Raw genomic sequence first — 19,129 nt, 5'->3', positions numbered from 1 at the left:
TTAAGATACAACTCCGAAGCGACTCGACTTGAATTTTGTGAGGAGTCGACTTCAGATAAGCTCTTTTCACATTCAGTATGGTCAGAGAAGAGTTGTTAGGTCACAAAGAAGTGCCACTAAAGCCATGCTTGGGATTCAAGTTATACCAAAAGCAGCACTTTTTTCTCTCTCTTTCTTTATCTCAAGTTCTCCCTCTCTCCCTTTTCAGTGAGTCTGAAGCAGCAGCAGCAGTGACGTCATCTCATCCCAAAGACGAGTGAAGCATTACCTGGCTGGTGCTTACTAACAAAATGGTAGGCACAGATGGAAGAGGAAACAGGTGGTCCAGTCTTAATGTAACACAGCTGGGAGAGCAAACAGCTTGACATTCATTTCAGAAAAGAAGAATTGGTGAGGTATTATGAAGTAAAGTGAAGCAGCTGTGATGATATTGTAATGGTCCGATACTGCACCTGGAATAAAAAGAGTCTTTGTGCTGTGTCAGAGATGATTGCTGAGTATTTGGGCAAACGTCTAAGAGAAGGCATGGAGTTAAAATGTTAAAAAAAATTCAGGGTGACTTGTCGTGAATGAAAACGGTTAAATAGAGAGAGAGAGTTTTCACACACCAACAAAGCATCTCGTGCAATATACAGGGCTATGCACCTACGTCAGAGCTAATTCCTTATATATGCATTACTTAAAGTTAATAGAATTTCAATTATATCTTGCAACTTTACATATATATTAGTGACGTGTACTATGATTTATAAATTGTAATGTTATTTTCAACTAATTATGCAACAACCAAACTGGGAGTCTAATGATTGATTCAATATTTTGAAACTAAACTATCATCTCGATGGATTATACGATGTCTTACATAAAACGTGTCTATCTAGGATAATAGGAAACAGAGGGGTTAATAGAGTTGACTCACAACTGAAAAAGAGGCGCTCCGGTCTGACAGTTTTGCTTTCTTTCAGAGCATCCACAACACACAGTACAAGTACACACTTCCTCGTTTTCTCTCACTCTTGCACATGCTCGCACTTTTGACAATCAGTTGGTCCAGTCTATTTCATGTAAGAGGTATGTGTTGAGTGTAAAATTATAGAGAGCGTATTCTAGCAGCTCACTGTCTTTTTAAAAAATTCCCTCTGCAATCCATGAAGTTTCCCTTAAGATCTTTAGAAGGCAAGCTAACAGTCCTTCGGGTCTGGATTATCGCTCAGAGGGTCTCAAGCTTTTAAAAGTCTTCTTTTAATCCTTCTTAAAATGAGCTACCGTGTGTGCTAAAAGGATGCGTGGCGATTATTGGGAATGATTAGGCCTACAGGATATCACTTTGTGGCTTTAAATCGGCAACACGTGGAGAGAAAAAGCCTTCGAAATGGCCAACACTTAGGTCCAAGGGGAACAAAGGGGGGGAACAGTCGTCGAACCTCGACTCATACCACGTTGTTTCGCTCTTGAGCTGCACAGATTGAAACAAGAGAAACAGTCACCATTTCCAGCGGTGGTTGCCATAGCTGCACCAGATGACTGCAAGTCAGTCACACACATTCATGCACGTCCGTACCCCGTTGATCGTTGCCATAGCTGCGCTGGTTAGAAAAATCAAAAACAAATCAAATAAAAGTAAAGAAATAAAGACCTCCCATTTTTTTCACAGGTGTGAGGTAGATGAGGGGGGGCTTCAGGTAACCTTGATTGAGGGGAGACATGACGGTCCGAGGTTAGCGGTGAAAGATTCACCTCTATGGACTATTTTCAGGATTTCCTCCACCTCTGGGTCCGGGAGCCGCGGTGTGTGTGAGGCTCCTCGGGGGAAGAGGAGGAGCCCTCCAGGGGAGACGAGCCGGAGCGCTCCTCTTCCTCTGGGAGGCAGAGGTAGGGCCCGGTCCCCGGGCTGGAGGCCGAGGTAGACGCATGTTGGTCCTGAGAGCCTGAGGCGGGCGCCAGCGCCTTGTGGGGACACTGAGCCACCATGTGCGTGATGCTCTGGCAGTAGTGGCATTTCTTTGGCTGGGGGGGCAGGCCACATTCCTTGGCATGATGATCCAGACCTCCACAGTTATAACAGCTGCAGATGAGAGGGAAGACGAAACAGGGTGATGAAAAAAATTCTGACGGCAACAGACCCTCATCAGACGACTCCCTTGTTTAATGAAACGGAATACAAAAACTTTGTCGTTTTAAATAAACCTCAAACTTTTTGCTGAAAAATGCAGCCTAACTGTAATTTCTAACATTTATCAAACATCGGCACTACAGAGCTGAAATATCTGCTCCAACCACAGTTCACCACTAGATGGGAGTATGACACCGCTCTGGATCAAACATGAGGGCACTCTGTGGGATGCCAAACAACATATGCTATTAAATTTGACAAAAAGCACCACTGCTGAAAGAGCAACTATGAAAAATGAGAGGGCAAAAGTGACAAAAAGTTCAGCCTGTCACATTGCCAACAGTTTGTTTGGCACGACATCAAATCAGTTCTTCTGATCTTGTCAGGGCTCTTTTTTCAAAGCTTGATACACTGGACAAGTCAAGTCACTGTCATGCTTCAGTCTTTTTTCTTTTTTTTTCTGGTGTCCAAAACTTAATACCCTTTTTGGCACAAAAGTCTAAAACACGGGACACATTGACTTTTTTTGAAGTGAATTTCTGCCTTATCGGTGAAACGCGTCACTGTCTTTCAGAAGCTCATTATCATGAAACAATTGCTCACTTTATGGGAATTTAAGTTGCTTCCAAACTGACAGCCAGTTAACAAAATAAAAATCGAAACAATGAACCAGGCTGCAAATTGTTTCCACTTAGTAATCAAAATAATTATGACCGATGTTATTTTTTTCACAGAAGTGGGTTTCTATCTTCTGGAGCAAAATTATCTCAATTTAACATCCATCCTTTACACCCAATAAATGAACAGCCACGGTGTTTAAATTACTAAAATAATTTAATGAGCCATGTTTCTTATAAACCAGGAATGTACCTTAGCTGTGTTTTTACTGTGTTAGACTATTTATTTAGTAAAAGAATAATCAAGAATATAATAAAGAACAGCGTATTAATCATACCAGTGAAATCTGTCAAATTAAAAGGAAAGACTTCCAAAAAGATTTAAGGTGTTTTTAGTCAAGTGCCCTTATAACATGGATTCACACAACTAACTACATTAACGAGCTTTAAATCCATTTATGGAGCCGTAACAAACAATTATTTGTATATATTATTTCTGTTTCCATCTGGGAAAAATTAACCTCCATTAATGTATTTGAGAGTAAAAGTTTAAAGTTAATTTGGTAAGAGCTAATTAAAAAATGTCTAAATTACATTCAAAATCCTTAGATGTCTTACATTATACAGTGGCTGAGTTTAAGGAACACAGTTTAATTTCAGCTAATCTTATTCAAAGGCTTGAAACTATATAGAGATAAACAGAAAACGATACTGAAATGCAGTTCAAATTTTCTCAGCAACGGGAATTGTGCAATCTTAGAAATCATTAACACGTTACAAAAACGGTATCTAATTTTGAGCTTTTATATCAATTATAATTAAATATTGTTTTCTGTAAAACCTCTTTTGGAAATGTTATTGTCTTGGTTACGGATTAGTGGTAATTTACAAATTAATAAATGTGTGACTAATTGATGAACTACACTGTATAAAACAGGAAACCACCCTCGGGAAGACAAATGTCTGAAAATATGTCTGAAATAACATGTTGCTAAAACAGCCCATTTAGCACTGTTTTAGTCTAACTTGCTTGAAGGGAATTTTATTTGGGAATCATTATTTTGGGGGAAGGAAATGGTTAGAGCTGAGTGCCTCATCAATCAAAAACAAAAAATGCATCAAGTCTTGGCAAACAACTGATGAGAAAGACCTAGCCTAATTCTCTGCTCAATTGTTTTCTCCAAAATGCACTGCTTTCAAAAATAAATCCCACAACCACTGAACCACCTTTATACTGTTCTTGGACTGGATATGACAGAGCGGTGATTTAAGGAGCATCAGTGTAAAGAACGGACTGCATGGTTGTGTAGCAGAGAAACCAGCAGGGGTCGGGGCAGCGTAACTGCCACTGGAGCTTCTTCCACTGAGCCCACAAAGACAGATGACATCACACACTACCGGCCATCTCTGAATCCAATACGGCCTCGCTACCACCTTAGTATAAGGTAGACACTTGACCTAACACTGGATCAATTATCCCAACTAAACTGAATTATTCAGCTCTGTAAACCAATCAGGGAGCCCTGTCTCAGATACTGTTTCTCCCTTTCAAACAAAAGCTTTTCTTTTTATCCTTTAAAAAACTGGATAGCCCAGCATCGCGCCACTGAAGCCACTATGATGCAGCAACATAAAGAGTGGCAGAGCTGGACTTTCTTATGTAAATGTAGCCTTGAAGTCATGTGATGCCCTCCTACAACAGATGCAGTATTTACTCGCCTCTACCTGGCAGGGTTTGCTGCCATCAAGTGAAGGCATTCTCTTTCAGTAGGAGGACAAGCAACTCAGCCTCCTCTGCTTAAACCACCAGGCGTTTTCAAGGAGCTCCATATGGCTCCCTCTGACAGATTTGAGCAAAGCACCCTTCAGGATTTAACTGAGGACAAAACAATTGATTGAGCTACTGCCGCATTGAGATGCATATAAATCCAATCTACCCCTGTGCTATTACCGTCTCTAATGTAAAAGCTGGCAAATTGATTTAAAATAGCAGCTATGGCTGGCAAAGTGCCCTATTCGATGCCTTATTATGGTGCACAATAACCATAGCAACAGGCATGTACTGAGGCAGATTGAATAGATTTAATCTATAATCTCAGCCCACTCAGAAAACGCTCGCTGTGGTGAGATGTACACACAAGATGTTTCCTTTTACAACTCTGCATATCTGTTTTCTGGATGCAAGCTACAAACAATCATTTTCAGGTTTTGTTAAAGCAAACCTGGGCCGGTAAGATGTATGCACATCTTGCATGCTTATGTATCATCACATTCATGAAGGCGCAGAACATATGATAACATTTGTATGTTACTCACCGGTCTCCCTTTGGTTTGCGTTTCTGGAGTGGGACCTTCCCTTTGGGTCTCCTCTCACTGCCTGCACAGGGTCCCCCACCAGGTCCAGTCACCCGCAGGGACTCAAGGCCCTTGGAGGACTTCTTATAGGTGAACTCCACCTGCTCACCCTCCTTTAAGCTGCGGAAACCCTCCATCACAAGTTTGCTCTGTTGGGAGATAAAAGCAATTATGCATTTAAAAGTGGCAGATGCTTATAGCTCAATGCAATACACGAGGGTCTGTACTTAAGTGGGATGTGCCCAGTGTGTTATAAACTAAAAGTAAGATATAAGTTACCCAAAAATGCTGGTATTTCACTATCAAAGAATACACTTACATCTATTCCCCTGAGGTTAACAGATATTAATCTAAGGAATACAGTGTTAAAAATAATTCTTTCAGGGTTTGTATGCTGTAGTAGGAAAATGTATATCTGAGTCATTTAAATTATGTTTGACATCCAGATACCCTGAATAAAGCTGGATAATATGTAAGTCCATTAAAGGTAATTAAAACATCTCCATAATGTCACTTTTATATCGGCTTTATATGCAATATTATCGGGATGCAGTTTACCTTTGCTGGTTCTACTGGGTATTTTCTAACCTTGAATAAGTGAACTGACGACGACTATTCGTCTTTGATGGTCTTTAGTATGCAAGTGAAAGGTAAAGAGAGGAGCTGTCTGGAGCAGAAAATGTCATTTTTCATTGAAAGGACTGAATTTAATGCCTTCATTCTACTGTCTGTCCAGACAGCATTAATGCCAGTCCATATCCACCGCGTTGACTTTAACAGAAAAATACTGAACAGTTGCTGGAGATATTCCCATGATCTGAGAACAAACAAACAGCCCTCCAATCAACAATTTCCAAATCCAAATTACTGTCACAGAAGAGCCAACGCTTATTAACACTGGAAAGTTAACTGCATGAGGCAAACACAACATCCAGGAGCGCACAATGAACACAGAAAGACAAAGACCTTATTTCAAACATGGTGGATTGACTGTATGTGGTTTGCACCAACTGCCATGACGGTTTGTGCTCAGAGGGACTTATCTCACAGTGTCCTTGGTCTACGCGCTTTATCTACTTTTCGCAGAGACACCACTTCCTATTCCCTCTGCAGGGCGAGAAGACAAGAGAGCTGCATTCGTGCAATCATTTTCGCTCAACACATCCACCATCCATCTTATCTACATGATCAGAATTATTGATTTAGGTACTACGTAACCACTGGACAATGATTTATGTCTCGTTGGTTGCAGAGAACGGACGGGCTGTCAGGCACTGTATCCACGACCTTCATGAATTGCAGCGAGCCCTGCAGATCTCGGCACACGTAAACACACACCCACACGGGCACGCAGTGTGCAGAGCAAACCTACTACCTACTATACATCAAGACCTATAAATAACAGTCTGTCTGTAAAAGCAGCGCCTGCTGTAGAGACAGATGTGTAGGAGACACAGAAAGGAACAAATGATCAGAGGGAATCAAATGTGAAACTATAGAGCAAGGAGAAAATGCGCTCAGCAGCAGGGATTTTTCTGTAACGACTGCAGTTACAGAAAGCTAAATATGCTTTCTATCGGTGTTTTGTAGCTATAAATGAATATGGAAGAGATTAAAAGTGGTAATGTATAGCAGTGAAAAAATGGGAAAGTGACAGAAGATGTGGTAATTAATTACAAACTGAGAATAGTGTTTGGATTCACTAATGGGTATCTATCTGACTACCACTCTCTAAAGTGATAAAGAGAAAAGGGGATGATTGGGATACAATGGGGATTTATTGGAAATTGGACATTTTAATAGTGGTTTTACGTCTGGCAAACAAGTCTGTTGAGAAGAAACTTAAAAAACATACTGAAATCTTGTTTCATTTATAAGCCTTTTATCCTCTAAACTTAATTTAGTAATAAAAAAAAAGGTAATTAAAAATAAAAGAGTAATAATGTGTCATCAAAATAATTGTGTCCACTTCTTAAAATTCAGTTGACAAATGGTGTGCTTGACAACATCACAACATTCAGTTTGATTTCTTTAACAAGTTGTCAATACCAAATTAACCAAAATGTCTTTAATTTATATATTAAAAAATTTTTTTTTAAAGATTTCATGCAATTCCATTTTTAAATGTTTGTAAAAAAAACTTAGATGAGTTAATTATTTAAGTGAGCTTTCTTCCTTTAACTTGATCTAAAAAGTTATATTTATATGGAAGACAAACTTAATACGTAAAAACTTAAATAAAAATACTTTTCATTTGAGAGAAAATCGCAGGTTATTACAGTTCTGTGTTGTTGCTATCGTGAGAACTGGTATATCTGGACTAAAAATCTTCATTTTAAAAGGCCAAGAAATAGACAGAACTCATGGACAGAACTCTAAAAAAAATAATCTTTTAACTGCAACCACAAATATATACACTGACCTGAAATTGCCTTATTTTCATTCTTTTTAAATTCATGTATTTGACTTTTAAATTTTAATATTTATTTTTTAGAAAATGACTTCACAAACAACAAGGTATCACAAGTAAATCTTAATATTATTAGTGTCTGAATTGTTTCAAAATCAAAAGATACTCCACAGATTTTATACAGGATCAATGGAAGTAGTTATAAGAAAAAAGTGTGCTTAAAATTTTAAAGATTTAAATAAATGTAACAGTAAATAAATAAATAAATAAATAAATAGAGTCGATTTTCAGTTTAATCCCTACAAAACATGAACTGGGCCTTAATATTAAACTTCTGTAAACCAATTCTTGCTACTTTTTTCCACATTTTACATTTCCACAATTTATAGGAAAGGGAAAAAGCACTGTTAAAATATTCAATACCAAATAATTCACCAAAAATGTATTTATTGATTATCTCCCTCTCCATCTCTTTCTGATTCTGCCCCTGCAGTGACTGACGGTTACAGCCAAGGCCGCGTCGCTTCTAGCCGACTGCTGACGGTCCATTTTGGGCATCCAGGTATTGGATTTGGCTTTGAGGAATGGACCAGGCTCAGAGAATGGAAATGGGTGAGAAGAACGATTTTGCACCACAGATGTAGGAGAGGGAATGAAACGGAAGGGACGCCGAGGTGCGTCACAAACTGAGCTCATGTGGCTTCATGCAACTGAAAACAATCGTGGCTGTACCGCAAAGCAACAAATTCTGAGATTCAATAATCATAAAGTCCTTCATGTCTCTACCAAAGCTTCTAGGACATGCGCACATCGAACCTGCCATAATAAACAACGGCTCTGAACTCAGGTCCTTCAAATTATAAAACCAATTGATTTTGTGATTACCATCATTCATTTGACCATCCAAATGACGGAAAGGCAATTTTTCTGCAGAAAACAATAGACAGCAAACAAAAGGTGTTGTGCCCATCCCCCAGCAAACACAATGTATTCTGAATAATGATGAATAATCATCAGCTGGTCTCTAGACTGAGGAACAAGCCCTTGCTCTTCCTCTCCTGTCAGTCCACAAGCAGCTTGTCTCTCCAGGTCAAAGTTGAGTGGTTTGTCTCAGCTCTCTACCCGCTCTCCAACCCCCTCAATTCCCACAATGCACCAGTGAGGAAACCACACAACCTCTTTTGTTCTGCAGAAATGCAGGAAAACACACACACACATACACCAATCTCCTCCATAGGATGTGGTATCATACTTGTGCTCATGTCAGATGAGATCTGAAGCATGCACTTGCAACAGCCAAGTCTCCACAATTACGTAATAAAACGCAGCATGTGGATTTACATACGTGTGTGTGTGTGTGTGTGTGTGTGTGTGTGTGTGTGTGTGTGTGTGTGTGTGTGTGTGTGTGTGTGTGTGTGTGTGTGTGTGTGTGTGTGTGTGTGTGTGTGTGTGTGTGTGTGTACAAAAAAAAAAAAAAAAAAAAAAATCACAAATCACAAATCAGAACCTGTAACCTGAGTCCCGTCCTCTCGGGTGACCTGGCGGGTGTCCTGACCCGTTTCAGTTTATGCAAAGAGGTCAGGAAAGGGCACGGCTCGGGAGAGAGAATGAGAGAACGTCAAGGAGAACATGTGAGAGAAACAGAGAGAGGGAGAACACAAAATGGGGGAGTGGCCTAGCGCAGGGAGGTGGATAAAGGAGGGAATCTGGAGGAAGGGGGGGGTTCATGGAAATGCCTCCAGCGCATTCTGTTCAGCTCCAATGGAGGAGCAACTCCTGATCAGTGGCTGGACTTGGGGGGGAGGCCAGGAACAAAACCCCCATTTGATCAGGAACCCCACAGGTCAGCAGCAGAAATCCTGGGGTCAGTGGTATAACCGTCCCAGCACCACCCCTTGCCTAACTGGAAGACCACACCAGGCTTCAATTCAGAGCGACCAGCAGCTGCTGTCATCCTCAAACCTGAAGAAACCAATCCAACAAAATGGATACCAACATACTCTGAAAGGGCTGAATTACGCTTACAAGCTTCCTTATGCGTAATAAATATCTTCCTATAGTGCTACATGTGTGTGTGTGTGTGTGTGTGTGTGTGTGTGTGTGTGTGTGTGTGTGTGTGTGTGTGTGTGTGTGTGTGTGTGTGTGTGTGTGTGTGTGTGTGTAGGAAGGAGCCAGCGATCAATACGGAATCTGACATCCTGGATAGAAATAGCCCTCCTTTTCATCAGCCGGCCCTCGTCATCACCAGACCCAGCAATCAATACAGGAAGCTGTAACGTGAGGGGATGGGGAAGCAGAGAGAGGAGACCCACCGTCCTCCAGCAGCCTCTCTCCGTGGCGACCACCGGCTATGGAATGGCTAATTATGGGATGCTTTAAATCAGAGGTGGCCCAGGCAGAGCAGTGCACTGGATCACGCTCGTATTTAAAAGGAAAAGGGAGTGAGCGTGAGGGAGATGGTGGTCACCATGTGGCGTGTTGCCATTAAGTAGCTTTTTATACACAGGAAATGCTAAGTGGACAAAGCTGGGCCAGATCAGCTCAGATGGACATAACCCAACAGGACGTATATAAACTAAAGAAGAAAGAGGAGAGAAAAGGAGTGAGAAAGCTGAGTGAAGGAGAGAAGAAAAAAAACACACACAAACATGCCAGTGAAAACCACCAACAGAGCCGCTCTTATGACGCTGACACCCCAGCCCTCCTCAACACGTTGTCATTAGTGGCCCTGACCCTTGAACCCTGCCCAACCCCCATCAAACACTTAAAAGCCTTCATGTTTCCCCTGCCTCAAATTAACAACATCCCACACCCCCGATTATGACTGGGGCAAATATTTGATCTGCGGGAGGAAGCACTAGATCATCTTGCTACATTTATCAGCATGAGAGGGGAAATGAACCTCACTGAGGTGACTGGTGATAAAACACACGGCCGCTAATAACTGCACCTATTAGAAATGATTCCAAACATTCACTTTGAACCATTTGAAGAAGTGACACCAAAGAAATATGAAATGTCAAATACAGAATGACTATTAAAAAAACAACGGACTTAGAAATAATATAAACAAAGGGTTTTTACATCCGTTTTGAGATGAGCAATTTTTTTTATATCAAACAATTATACAATACACCTTTACTAAATTTATATGATTGACACACATCTTTTAAAATACCAAGCTGAACTTGTACAATAATATAATTGCGCATGGTTTGAAGTGAAAACCATTACATAATTGATTTTGCTACAGTAAAATGAATTTGCGGAGCCACAAAACCAGCAGCTGTTTTCTTCTTTGTATGTTTTGGCAATGAAGTCAACCAACCAAGCAAATGAATCAGCTTGTGATATATATCAAACATGACACGTGTGGGATGACGGTTATTAGCTGAGGTTTGCTTAATTGTGGCATTTGTACAAAGGGAGGGATAAACAAAATGTGATCAAAAGTACTTCCAGTGATTTTAGTTATTGTCTTTGCCATTGTAGATCTAATCTTCAGAACTCATCTTCTTATTTGAGACTTTGCAGTAACTTATTATTTGAGAAAGGTTTATATAAATGTATATTTTTCTTTTTTCTTGCCCTTCAATGGAGTTTTACTTCAGATTATCTCAATTCCAAACACATTACTGATGTAGTTCAGACACTAAGACATAAATCACTTAAGAGTAAACTTTCAAACATTGTTATACATATTTTGATATTTACTGTGTAGCTTTGTTGTTTTAAAATTTATTTTTTTCTTCATCCTTTTAAAAAATTACACACTTGGTTGATAATTGGTTTGTCTTTTTTGATAGTCAAATTTTTCAGTCATTTCACAAGCAAAATTCTGCCTTGAAAATTTGGCTTATCTTTGTCATGTGACAATAAACTGAAATTCTTTGAGTTTCTGACTGCAGAACAGATTAAAATATATTAAAAAATCTGAATATGTCTTTTTTTTGGGCCGTGGGAATTTTTATTTTTTTATTTTTTAAGTTTTCTCACATTTTAAAGACAAATCCCTAATATAAAAAAAAACAATCTGCTATTTAATTTATAATGAAAAGACTCACAAATTGAAGTCTTACATATTCTGTTAAAATGTGTGTCTTAAAGTACAAGATCAAAAATGTCTTTAATCTTACGAAAAATTTAACAGCAAAAAAAAGCTGACATTTTAAAGTGAAGGGAAAAAAATCGTTCAGTCTGTTAAGATTTTTTTAATTAGATAAATGAAATGTCATAGTTGCAAACCTGCTCAACAATCAGCTTTTACCCACATGACCAGCTGAAGTGCTCTCTTTGTATTTTAAGTGAACTGTGGCTGTTTGTAGCCCGGCTCTGTTTTCTCCTCCGCCACCTTTCCAATTACCAATCATCTCCGCTGTATGTGGGCCGCTCCTCAAAAGGAAGTCACATGACTAGTCTTTCTTCTTCTTTTGCCTTTTTTGATGTACAGAAGAGCAGGGTGGGTTGGTGGTGGTGGTGGTGGTGGTGGTGTGTTGAGGGGATGGGGGGGAGGGGGGTAGTGTGCCTGCAGGAGACACAAAGCCTGATACTGGCTATCTGGAGGCAGAGATGGGTGGGGCCTGCATGCCAAACGGTGACACGGACCAGAGGTTAATCTCACTAGGGGCCCACTTTAACCTCACTACACAAAACACACACACTCTCTCCAGCGTGCACGCACGCACACTCAAAAACCTAAAACATCTTACAACGGTCTCACACGCAGACATCAACAACCTGGTCGTTGTGAGCCGAAAGTAAGAACCACACACACATGCACATACTCACGGGGGCTCCATAAATTGAACACACACACTGGGGGTTTCAGGAGAATAGCAGCAGCAAACTGTTCAACATTTCAAACTGATTACCGACAAAGGGCATGCAGCCCCCCACCTCACCGCCACACACCCCTTCACCCCACCCAACCCTCCTGCCTTTTTGTCTTTAAAGAAATTCCTCTTTTTAAAGAATGCCCGAGGAGAGAACACCCCCCATGTCCCAGCAGGAACTCCCGCGCACGCACACGCACGCACACGCACACACACACACACACACACACACACACACACACACACACACACACACACACACACACACACACACACACACACACACACACTGAAAAACACGGAGTCCAGGTAGAGAAGCGGTTGACAAACAGATAATGAAACAGCCCGTGTGTGGAATCATTGAGCAGAGGAGGTATCAGGAAGCGAAGATGCTTAATTACTCTTTCACACTCTTGCTTTCCCAGAAGGAAGTGATCAGATAGGAGCCGATGAAGAGGAGGCCTCCCAGGAAGAGAGCTCGTGGTCGGGCGGGGAAACCTCTCACTGACTCACACTCTCACCCTCCCTCCCTCTCTTACCTCCCGCTCCTCCACTCACTCGTCTTTTTCCAACCTCTCACTCATGTTTTCCTCCTCGACTACCACTCGCACCCCCCCCCCTCCCCGACCCCACCACCCCTCACCCACACTTATTTTTCCCACATCCCTCCTCTTTCCCTCTCCTAGGGAAACTCCTCCTCTCTCCCCCTTCCTCCTGTCCTCATGCTCCCCTCTTCCCCTCCCCATCGTTCTTACCTCAGCTTCTCTCTCTCTCTCTCTCTCTCTCTCTTGCATAGGGCCACTGTTGTGCAGAAATAAATCTGCAATCTTTCCACGTTTTTTTTTCTTCTTTTTTAACATTCACTGAGAGCCAAGCTTGTACCATAAATACAGAAAATGTCGCATGACCTTTGTGTCAAGTCAAACTCTCTCATTCAGCAGCTTGTCTAATAACAGTCTACTCTTTAAGTAGGCCTGCTTGTTAGCATGTCCTTGATTTGAAATATTTGCATACCCACAGATTTATTCTTTTTATAAAATACAGATTTCACAAGCCCGATTTTAATTCCACATACCCAAATTTGAACATTTACCATACACCTGGAGATAGCATCAGTTTATCCAAATGGCTTCAGGCTGCTAGCAGAGAGAAAGAGAGGGAGGAGCAGAGAAAATGAGTCTGATTTAATGAGAGTGTATAGATGAATACGAATCCTTGCAAAGGACTGGGGTGTTTTGCATTCAATACGACGATGTGCTTATGCATGCATATTGTCCTTCCTGCGTGCTAAATGACAGTTGTATTATTGTAAACACGTATCTGTACCCACTGGGAGGGAAATGTACAAGTGTAAACATAGGATTTATTGTGTGCTGGTTAATTTACCTCTGAGGTATTTTAGGAACAATTTGCATTTTTTTTTTTTTTTTTTTTTTTTTTTTATTTAAAAATTGTTCCCCAGCAGATCTGACAGGCTCTACTTGCATTTTTATCTCTACGCCTGTATTATCAGATTACAGAGACCTCTTAAGATTCTCTGATCTACAAAATATTCCCACAGAAAGCAGCTATACATGGTACAAACCTGCCCTGTGCCATAGTTCACAAACTGATGAGACAGACTGTGTTTATTTGACTTCTGTTCAGCTCTTAAGGCTGTTTCCCCAGACCAGACTTTCCTTTGCTATGGCTGGCCTGATCCACCTCTAAAAACCTCTCTGGCCAGCAGGGAACACACGGAGCCTGGAGTGCATGGATAGATGGGGTGCATTCAGACGATGAGAGTCACAATGTGAAAGTATCAATCAAAATCTGATAACGTTGTGCTGCAGTGATTCCCTTTCACGAGCCTCTGCTTGTTCTGAATGTATGCAGCAGTCTGCACATCAAAAACTGGATCCACATGCTTATAAAGGCTGACAACATTTGGTATGTTATTTCATGTACACATGATTATGTACACCCACGCCAAGACAATGGAGATATATGGAGCTAAAGGTCAACATATTGTTTAAACATCATTCACCTGAAATATTTTTTCTAACATTATTGTTATTATTATCAAGATATATGAATAATAAACATTTTATGAATTAGACGTTGAGGACATTTTAAAATATATTTTTAACGGAACAAATTGAGTGGAGGTGAATGTAGATGAACTCACAGGGAGATATTAAACACTGCAGCAGAAAGGCAGATTCATCCCAGTACACTGTACCACTGGTGAACAACAGTCACAGGTGGAAAAAACGGGGGTTTTTTCCTTAACAAACTGCAAAAGTGTGGTCCCACTTTCTATTTCCAGACTGGCATGCAACTGTTTTGTTTTTTGTTTTTTTAAATCCTCCCATCTAAGTGTTTTAAGTTTCACTAAAATTGGCTAAACTAATGCCTTTGTCAAACTATAACTAGTATGTCTCAATAATAGGCCTGATAATAACCAGTGGCCAATCTATTTCTACTCATAAATACATCACTGCTAACATCTGAACACTCCACCTTCCCACCAGTTCAGCACAACATCCCGTGAGTCCACAGAAGACACTTCTAGGAGAGGGTGTCAAATGAAATGGCGAAAGTGCCTCTCCTCATCCTCTGTCCTTCCTCACCGAGTATTTTAAAGCCAAGTTATAAGACCGTAAAAGGGGCGATTTAACGGGGGGAGAGGAGCTGGAAGAAGGAAGGACTCCACTCCTCTTTTGTTTGCTGTACAAGTCGAAAAACAAGGCCTCCGAAATGAACTCATGCACAATAAATCAACAGTGCATGCGGTGGAGAGCAGGCCAGGCTTCACGTCACAACGTGAGTGTACATGGAAGAGGATGTTGTGTTTCAATAAACTGCACGTTACGTTTCAAAGCCTCCCGACAAACAGCAGCATGGAGCAACAACAACAACAACAACAACAACAACAACAACAACAACGAAAAGCAGGACTATGAGCCAGAGAGAGTGGGCAAAGTTAGACTTTTTTAAAAACGTGCTTTCCGACATGTTAGCTGGCTGGATATCAAACAAGCTCTACTGTCCATTCGGGCCAAGTGTGAAACTACCCGTGTCATAGCCACACGACATGTCTTCCCTTCCCAGAGCCGAGCCGAGCCGAGCCGAGCCGAGCCGAGCGCAGGGAGGGCGACGCTGGATGCATGTGGCTTCAAGAGCAAACTTAACGTGCTTCTTTCTGCTTCTTTTCTGAAGCCCGTGGACAACGTGTGATCACACAGTAACATGTTGGGCGATGCAAAACATCCGGATGATACAATGCAGCTACCGAGTGGCTCTGCGAGGAGAAATAAAGGCGCCTGCGGGCATCAAGATGGGATCTGAAGTAGCTTTACAGTGAAACTCTTGGCAGAGGAAATGAAACTAATCGATCATTCGTCGCATTTTCAAGCTTTAGAAAAGCAAATCCGGATGAGGCCGATGCGCACCACACCATCACAAAGCAGATGTTTATTCCTCGGTGGTTTGTGTTTTCTGGCATCAACTTACTTGGTGGACGAAAACATCCAGAGGGGGGTCGACTGGGCTCCCTTCGCTGTTGGTCATTGAGATAAATCCAAAGCCCATCCGGACGTTGAACCATTTGCAGAAGCCTGATCCCGACAGGATCTGAGATCGAGTCCGGTCCTCCTGCTCCGTGGACTTGGCGCGGTCTTCTCCGCCACCTTTACCCGGCCCTCCTGAAACAAGCGGGCACACAAGGAGAAAGTTAGAACCAATTGGAGGCGCAGAGCGACCGCACGGGATAGAGAGACCCGGGATAGAGAGACCGCACGGGATAGAGAGACCCGGGATAGAGAGACCGCACGGGATAGAGAGACCGATAGAGAGACCGCGAGACGGAGAGACCGATAGAGAGACCGCACGGGATAGAGAGACCCAGAGAGACCGCACGGGATAGAGAGACCGCACGGGATAGCGTTTCCCCTGCGCGCATTCCGGTCTATAGAAGTTTAATGGGGCTCTGTTGCGTAAAAACTTCTTGAAGAAGCGTGGGGGGAATCCCCCCAACTTACAAATACAGGCTATGTGAAGTTCAGGGCCGGTAGAAATTTCCTACTCTACTGTTTTCCACAGCACATAAGCGACCAGGGGCGCGTGGTGATGTGACCCGGTGTGCGTCAACGCAGATATTCCTCCAAAAAGTTGTTTGCTACTCCATGACAGATGATTGCCTCTGATTCGTGCACAGGCACGCTCGGTCCTGTAACTTGTGGAGGATTTTGATTGTGTATCACAGCCCGCTCCCGCTGTGGGGCTGCAGGCTACAGAGGGAGGAAGAAGGCAGGTGTACACATGGTTCCTCGAGCTTCACGAGTGGGCAGAATAACATATACGCTCTAACAATGCGTGGATCTTAATGCAGCGAAACACGGTCAGAGACGGTGCTCGGCAGGGGCGGCTCAGCTCTGGAGATCTGGAACAATAATCACGTTGCACCTTGCCTCCCCTGCCTTTTCGCGCGAGCCGACAGGGAGGAAAAACTAAGAGCAGAAAATAGAAAATAATTGCAGAATAACCTTCGGCCATGTTTCCCCGCGGACCCTCTGCGCCCAAGTTGCAATAGAGAAGCTTCCTCTGCGAAAACGGGCTGCGGTAGTCACCATTAATCCGACATCCTCGATCCCATCGGTCACCAATTGAGCTCGCATGGTACGGCGTGCTTTCTGCCTTTTGATATTTTTGTCATGTCTTTCTCTCTTCCCTTCAATCCCCTCCTCACTCACACCACCACTGTACTGCTCTCCCTCTCTCGCTGCCCCTCTCCCTCTCTCACACACACACTCTCTCTCTCTCACACACACACTCTCTCTCTCTCTCTCACACACTCTCTCTCTCTCTCTCGCTCTCGTGCTGGCTGTGCCCGATCTCGTAGTGAGAACACGTGACTTTGTCAATTACATGCTTTCTTGCAACTAATTTCTGTTTCACCATTTCAGGGAAGAGGGGACTCGAACTTGCGACCGTCAGCAAACATTCACCCCCCCCCCCCCCCCCCCCCCCCCCAGTTGTGTGATCACAAAATAGCCTGTGGGAACAATACATTATTACATAGGAATATCATATCAAGTGCAATGTCCAGCTTGTAATGTGTGGTTTTGAGACACTGTACCATAAGAGCTGCTGGTGTAGCTACATACTGCACGGCTGCTATGCACTGAGATTGGATTAGATGATTAGATGGGATTAAATTACATTTTGATTAACCCTGTGGGCTAATTGGGTGGCCATGGCAACAGAAAAAAACAAGGAAATAATGAACGAGCAATTGGAAACAAAGCAAATGATGAAGTTGAACTGCTAATTGCACAGCATTGCTTGCTTTGGAAATAATACAAATTAAAAAAAAATTAAAAAAAAAAATCCACATCAACATGTGGACATGCAGCAATGTGTCATATGTGGGCTGTTGCATTTTGTTTCATAAAACTTTAATTGTTCTGAATACCTGTAGAAATATGCACGTTAAACTACATGTTGGTCGGTTGGTTTCCAGCTCACAAAGCCTCACAAAGACACCAACACTTTGACCCACACTCAACAACTTAAATCTATCCACAAATGATCCCCTCTCTAAAACACAGCTCAACTTGTAAATAATAATTAATCCAGATGTGTATTATTACCACCAAAAAAAACAGTGAAATGGTTACGTCGTCCGATCAACAGGAAACACAACGCCGATAAAAGTGGAACTACAAAAGAACCATTGCCTTCTTTTACCCCAGACTAACATCTGCACCTTTAAAGATTCATATTATCTAAGGTCTGATTTAAATCTCAGTTGAATGCAACAGTGTCCTTAATACAGAAATAGCAACTAACCATGCTGAGAAACATAAATCCTCTCGACCTCAAGCTGAAACTACAACTCGTAAATAGTATAAAATAAAATGGAGATGATCATCTGGTTTTTCATGTATGAACATGTCTCTGAGCTCATGTTTCTAACACAAAACCAGTTAGCTTCCAGCATCATAGTGGGCACCAGAGGAGCGCTGAACTCACAGCTTTGGAATGTGACTGGAAAACCCAGAAAAACAAACCTGAAAACTGTCAGTCATGATCTTCACTTGTCATCAGAGTATCTGTCTTTTGGCATTAGTCACTCTGTCTAGACAGTTTTGGGTTTTTTTGTAGAAATATTTGTAAAGAGGTACTAAGTGGTAATTAAATGCTTGCTTACGTTCTCATCTTGCAAATCACACTAAATGTTTGGTCTTGTTTTTTTCCGTCTGCACTACAAAAGATAGAAAAGACAGCAAATGAGTACTTAAGAAGAATGCGAAGCAGTTTATTTCCAGTTAAAGGTTGTGATCCTTAAAAAAAAAAATCCAGTGTGATTAAAATGTAAGAATAATTTCACAGAGTTACTAACTTTTCTTAATGAGACATACTTTAATGGTGCCGTCATAAAATACGAATTAAAAAACAAAACAAAAACTCACAATATGTATCCCACAAAAGTGAAAGTTTGTCCGAGGTTCAACTCCACCACGAGCCTCACTGCCTGCTCAGGTTGTAGACTTTGTCTACCGACGCAGAACACTGGAGAGGAGAGGAGCTGTGGTTGCTCAAGGACACGGAGCCCACCGACAACAACAAGCCTGAAAAATAATACCTTCGTGGAGAACTTTCCATCTTATCTCACATCTACCCCAGTAGGACGTTTCTCAAGGGGTTACTCCTTATTATGAGGAGAGAGGAAAAACACGTTGGAGGAGTGAAACAACAACAAGCCCTATCCCCACCCACCGAAGCCGAAGAGCCCACCCTCCGGAATTCACAAGCTTTG

The 19,129-nt window shown here is 41.9% G+C and overlaps 1 protein-coding gene across 1 annotated transcript; it reads right to left on the bottom strand.

Moving 5' to 3' along the window:
* Positions 1–715: 715 nt before the first annotated feature.
* On the bottom strand, positions 716–17,054 carry lin28b (lin-28 homolog B (C. elegans)). The gene is made up of 4 exons (XM_069722371.1): positions 16,854–17,054; positions 15,823–16,013; positions 5,047–5,234; positions 716–2,065 (listed from the first exon to the last, which is right to left on the bottom strand). Exons 1-4 carry the CDS (start codon positions 16,861–16,863, stop codon positions 1,753–1,755), a joined length of 702 nt encoding a protein of 233 aa, XP_069578472.1. The 5' UTR covers positions 16,864–17,054; the 3' UTR covers positions 716–1,752.
* Between the last annotated feature and the right edge of the window lie 2,075 nt (positions 17,055–19,129).

This window comes from Brachyistius frenatus, unplaced genomic scaffold, assembly GCF_029030835.1.
Source record: "Brachyistius frenatus isolate BFR_SWC_R1_liver_20210118 unplaced genomic scaffold, ASM2903083v1 Contig_288, whole genome shotgun sequence".
NCBI classification, from domain to species: domain Eukaryota; kingdom Metazoa; phylum Chordata; class Actinopteri; family Embiotocidae; genus Brachyistius; species Brachyistius frenatus.
This window is presented reverse-complemented; position numbering and strand designations above follow the sequence as displayed.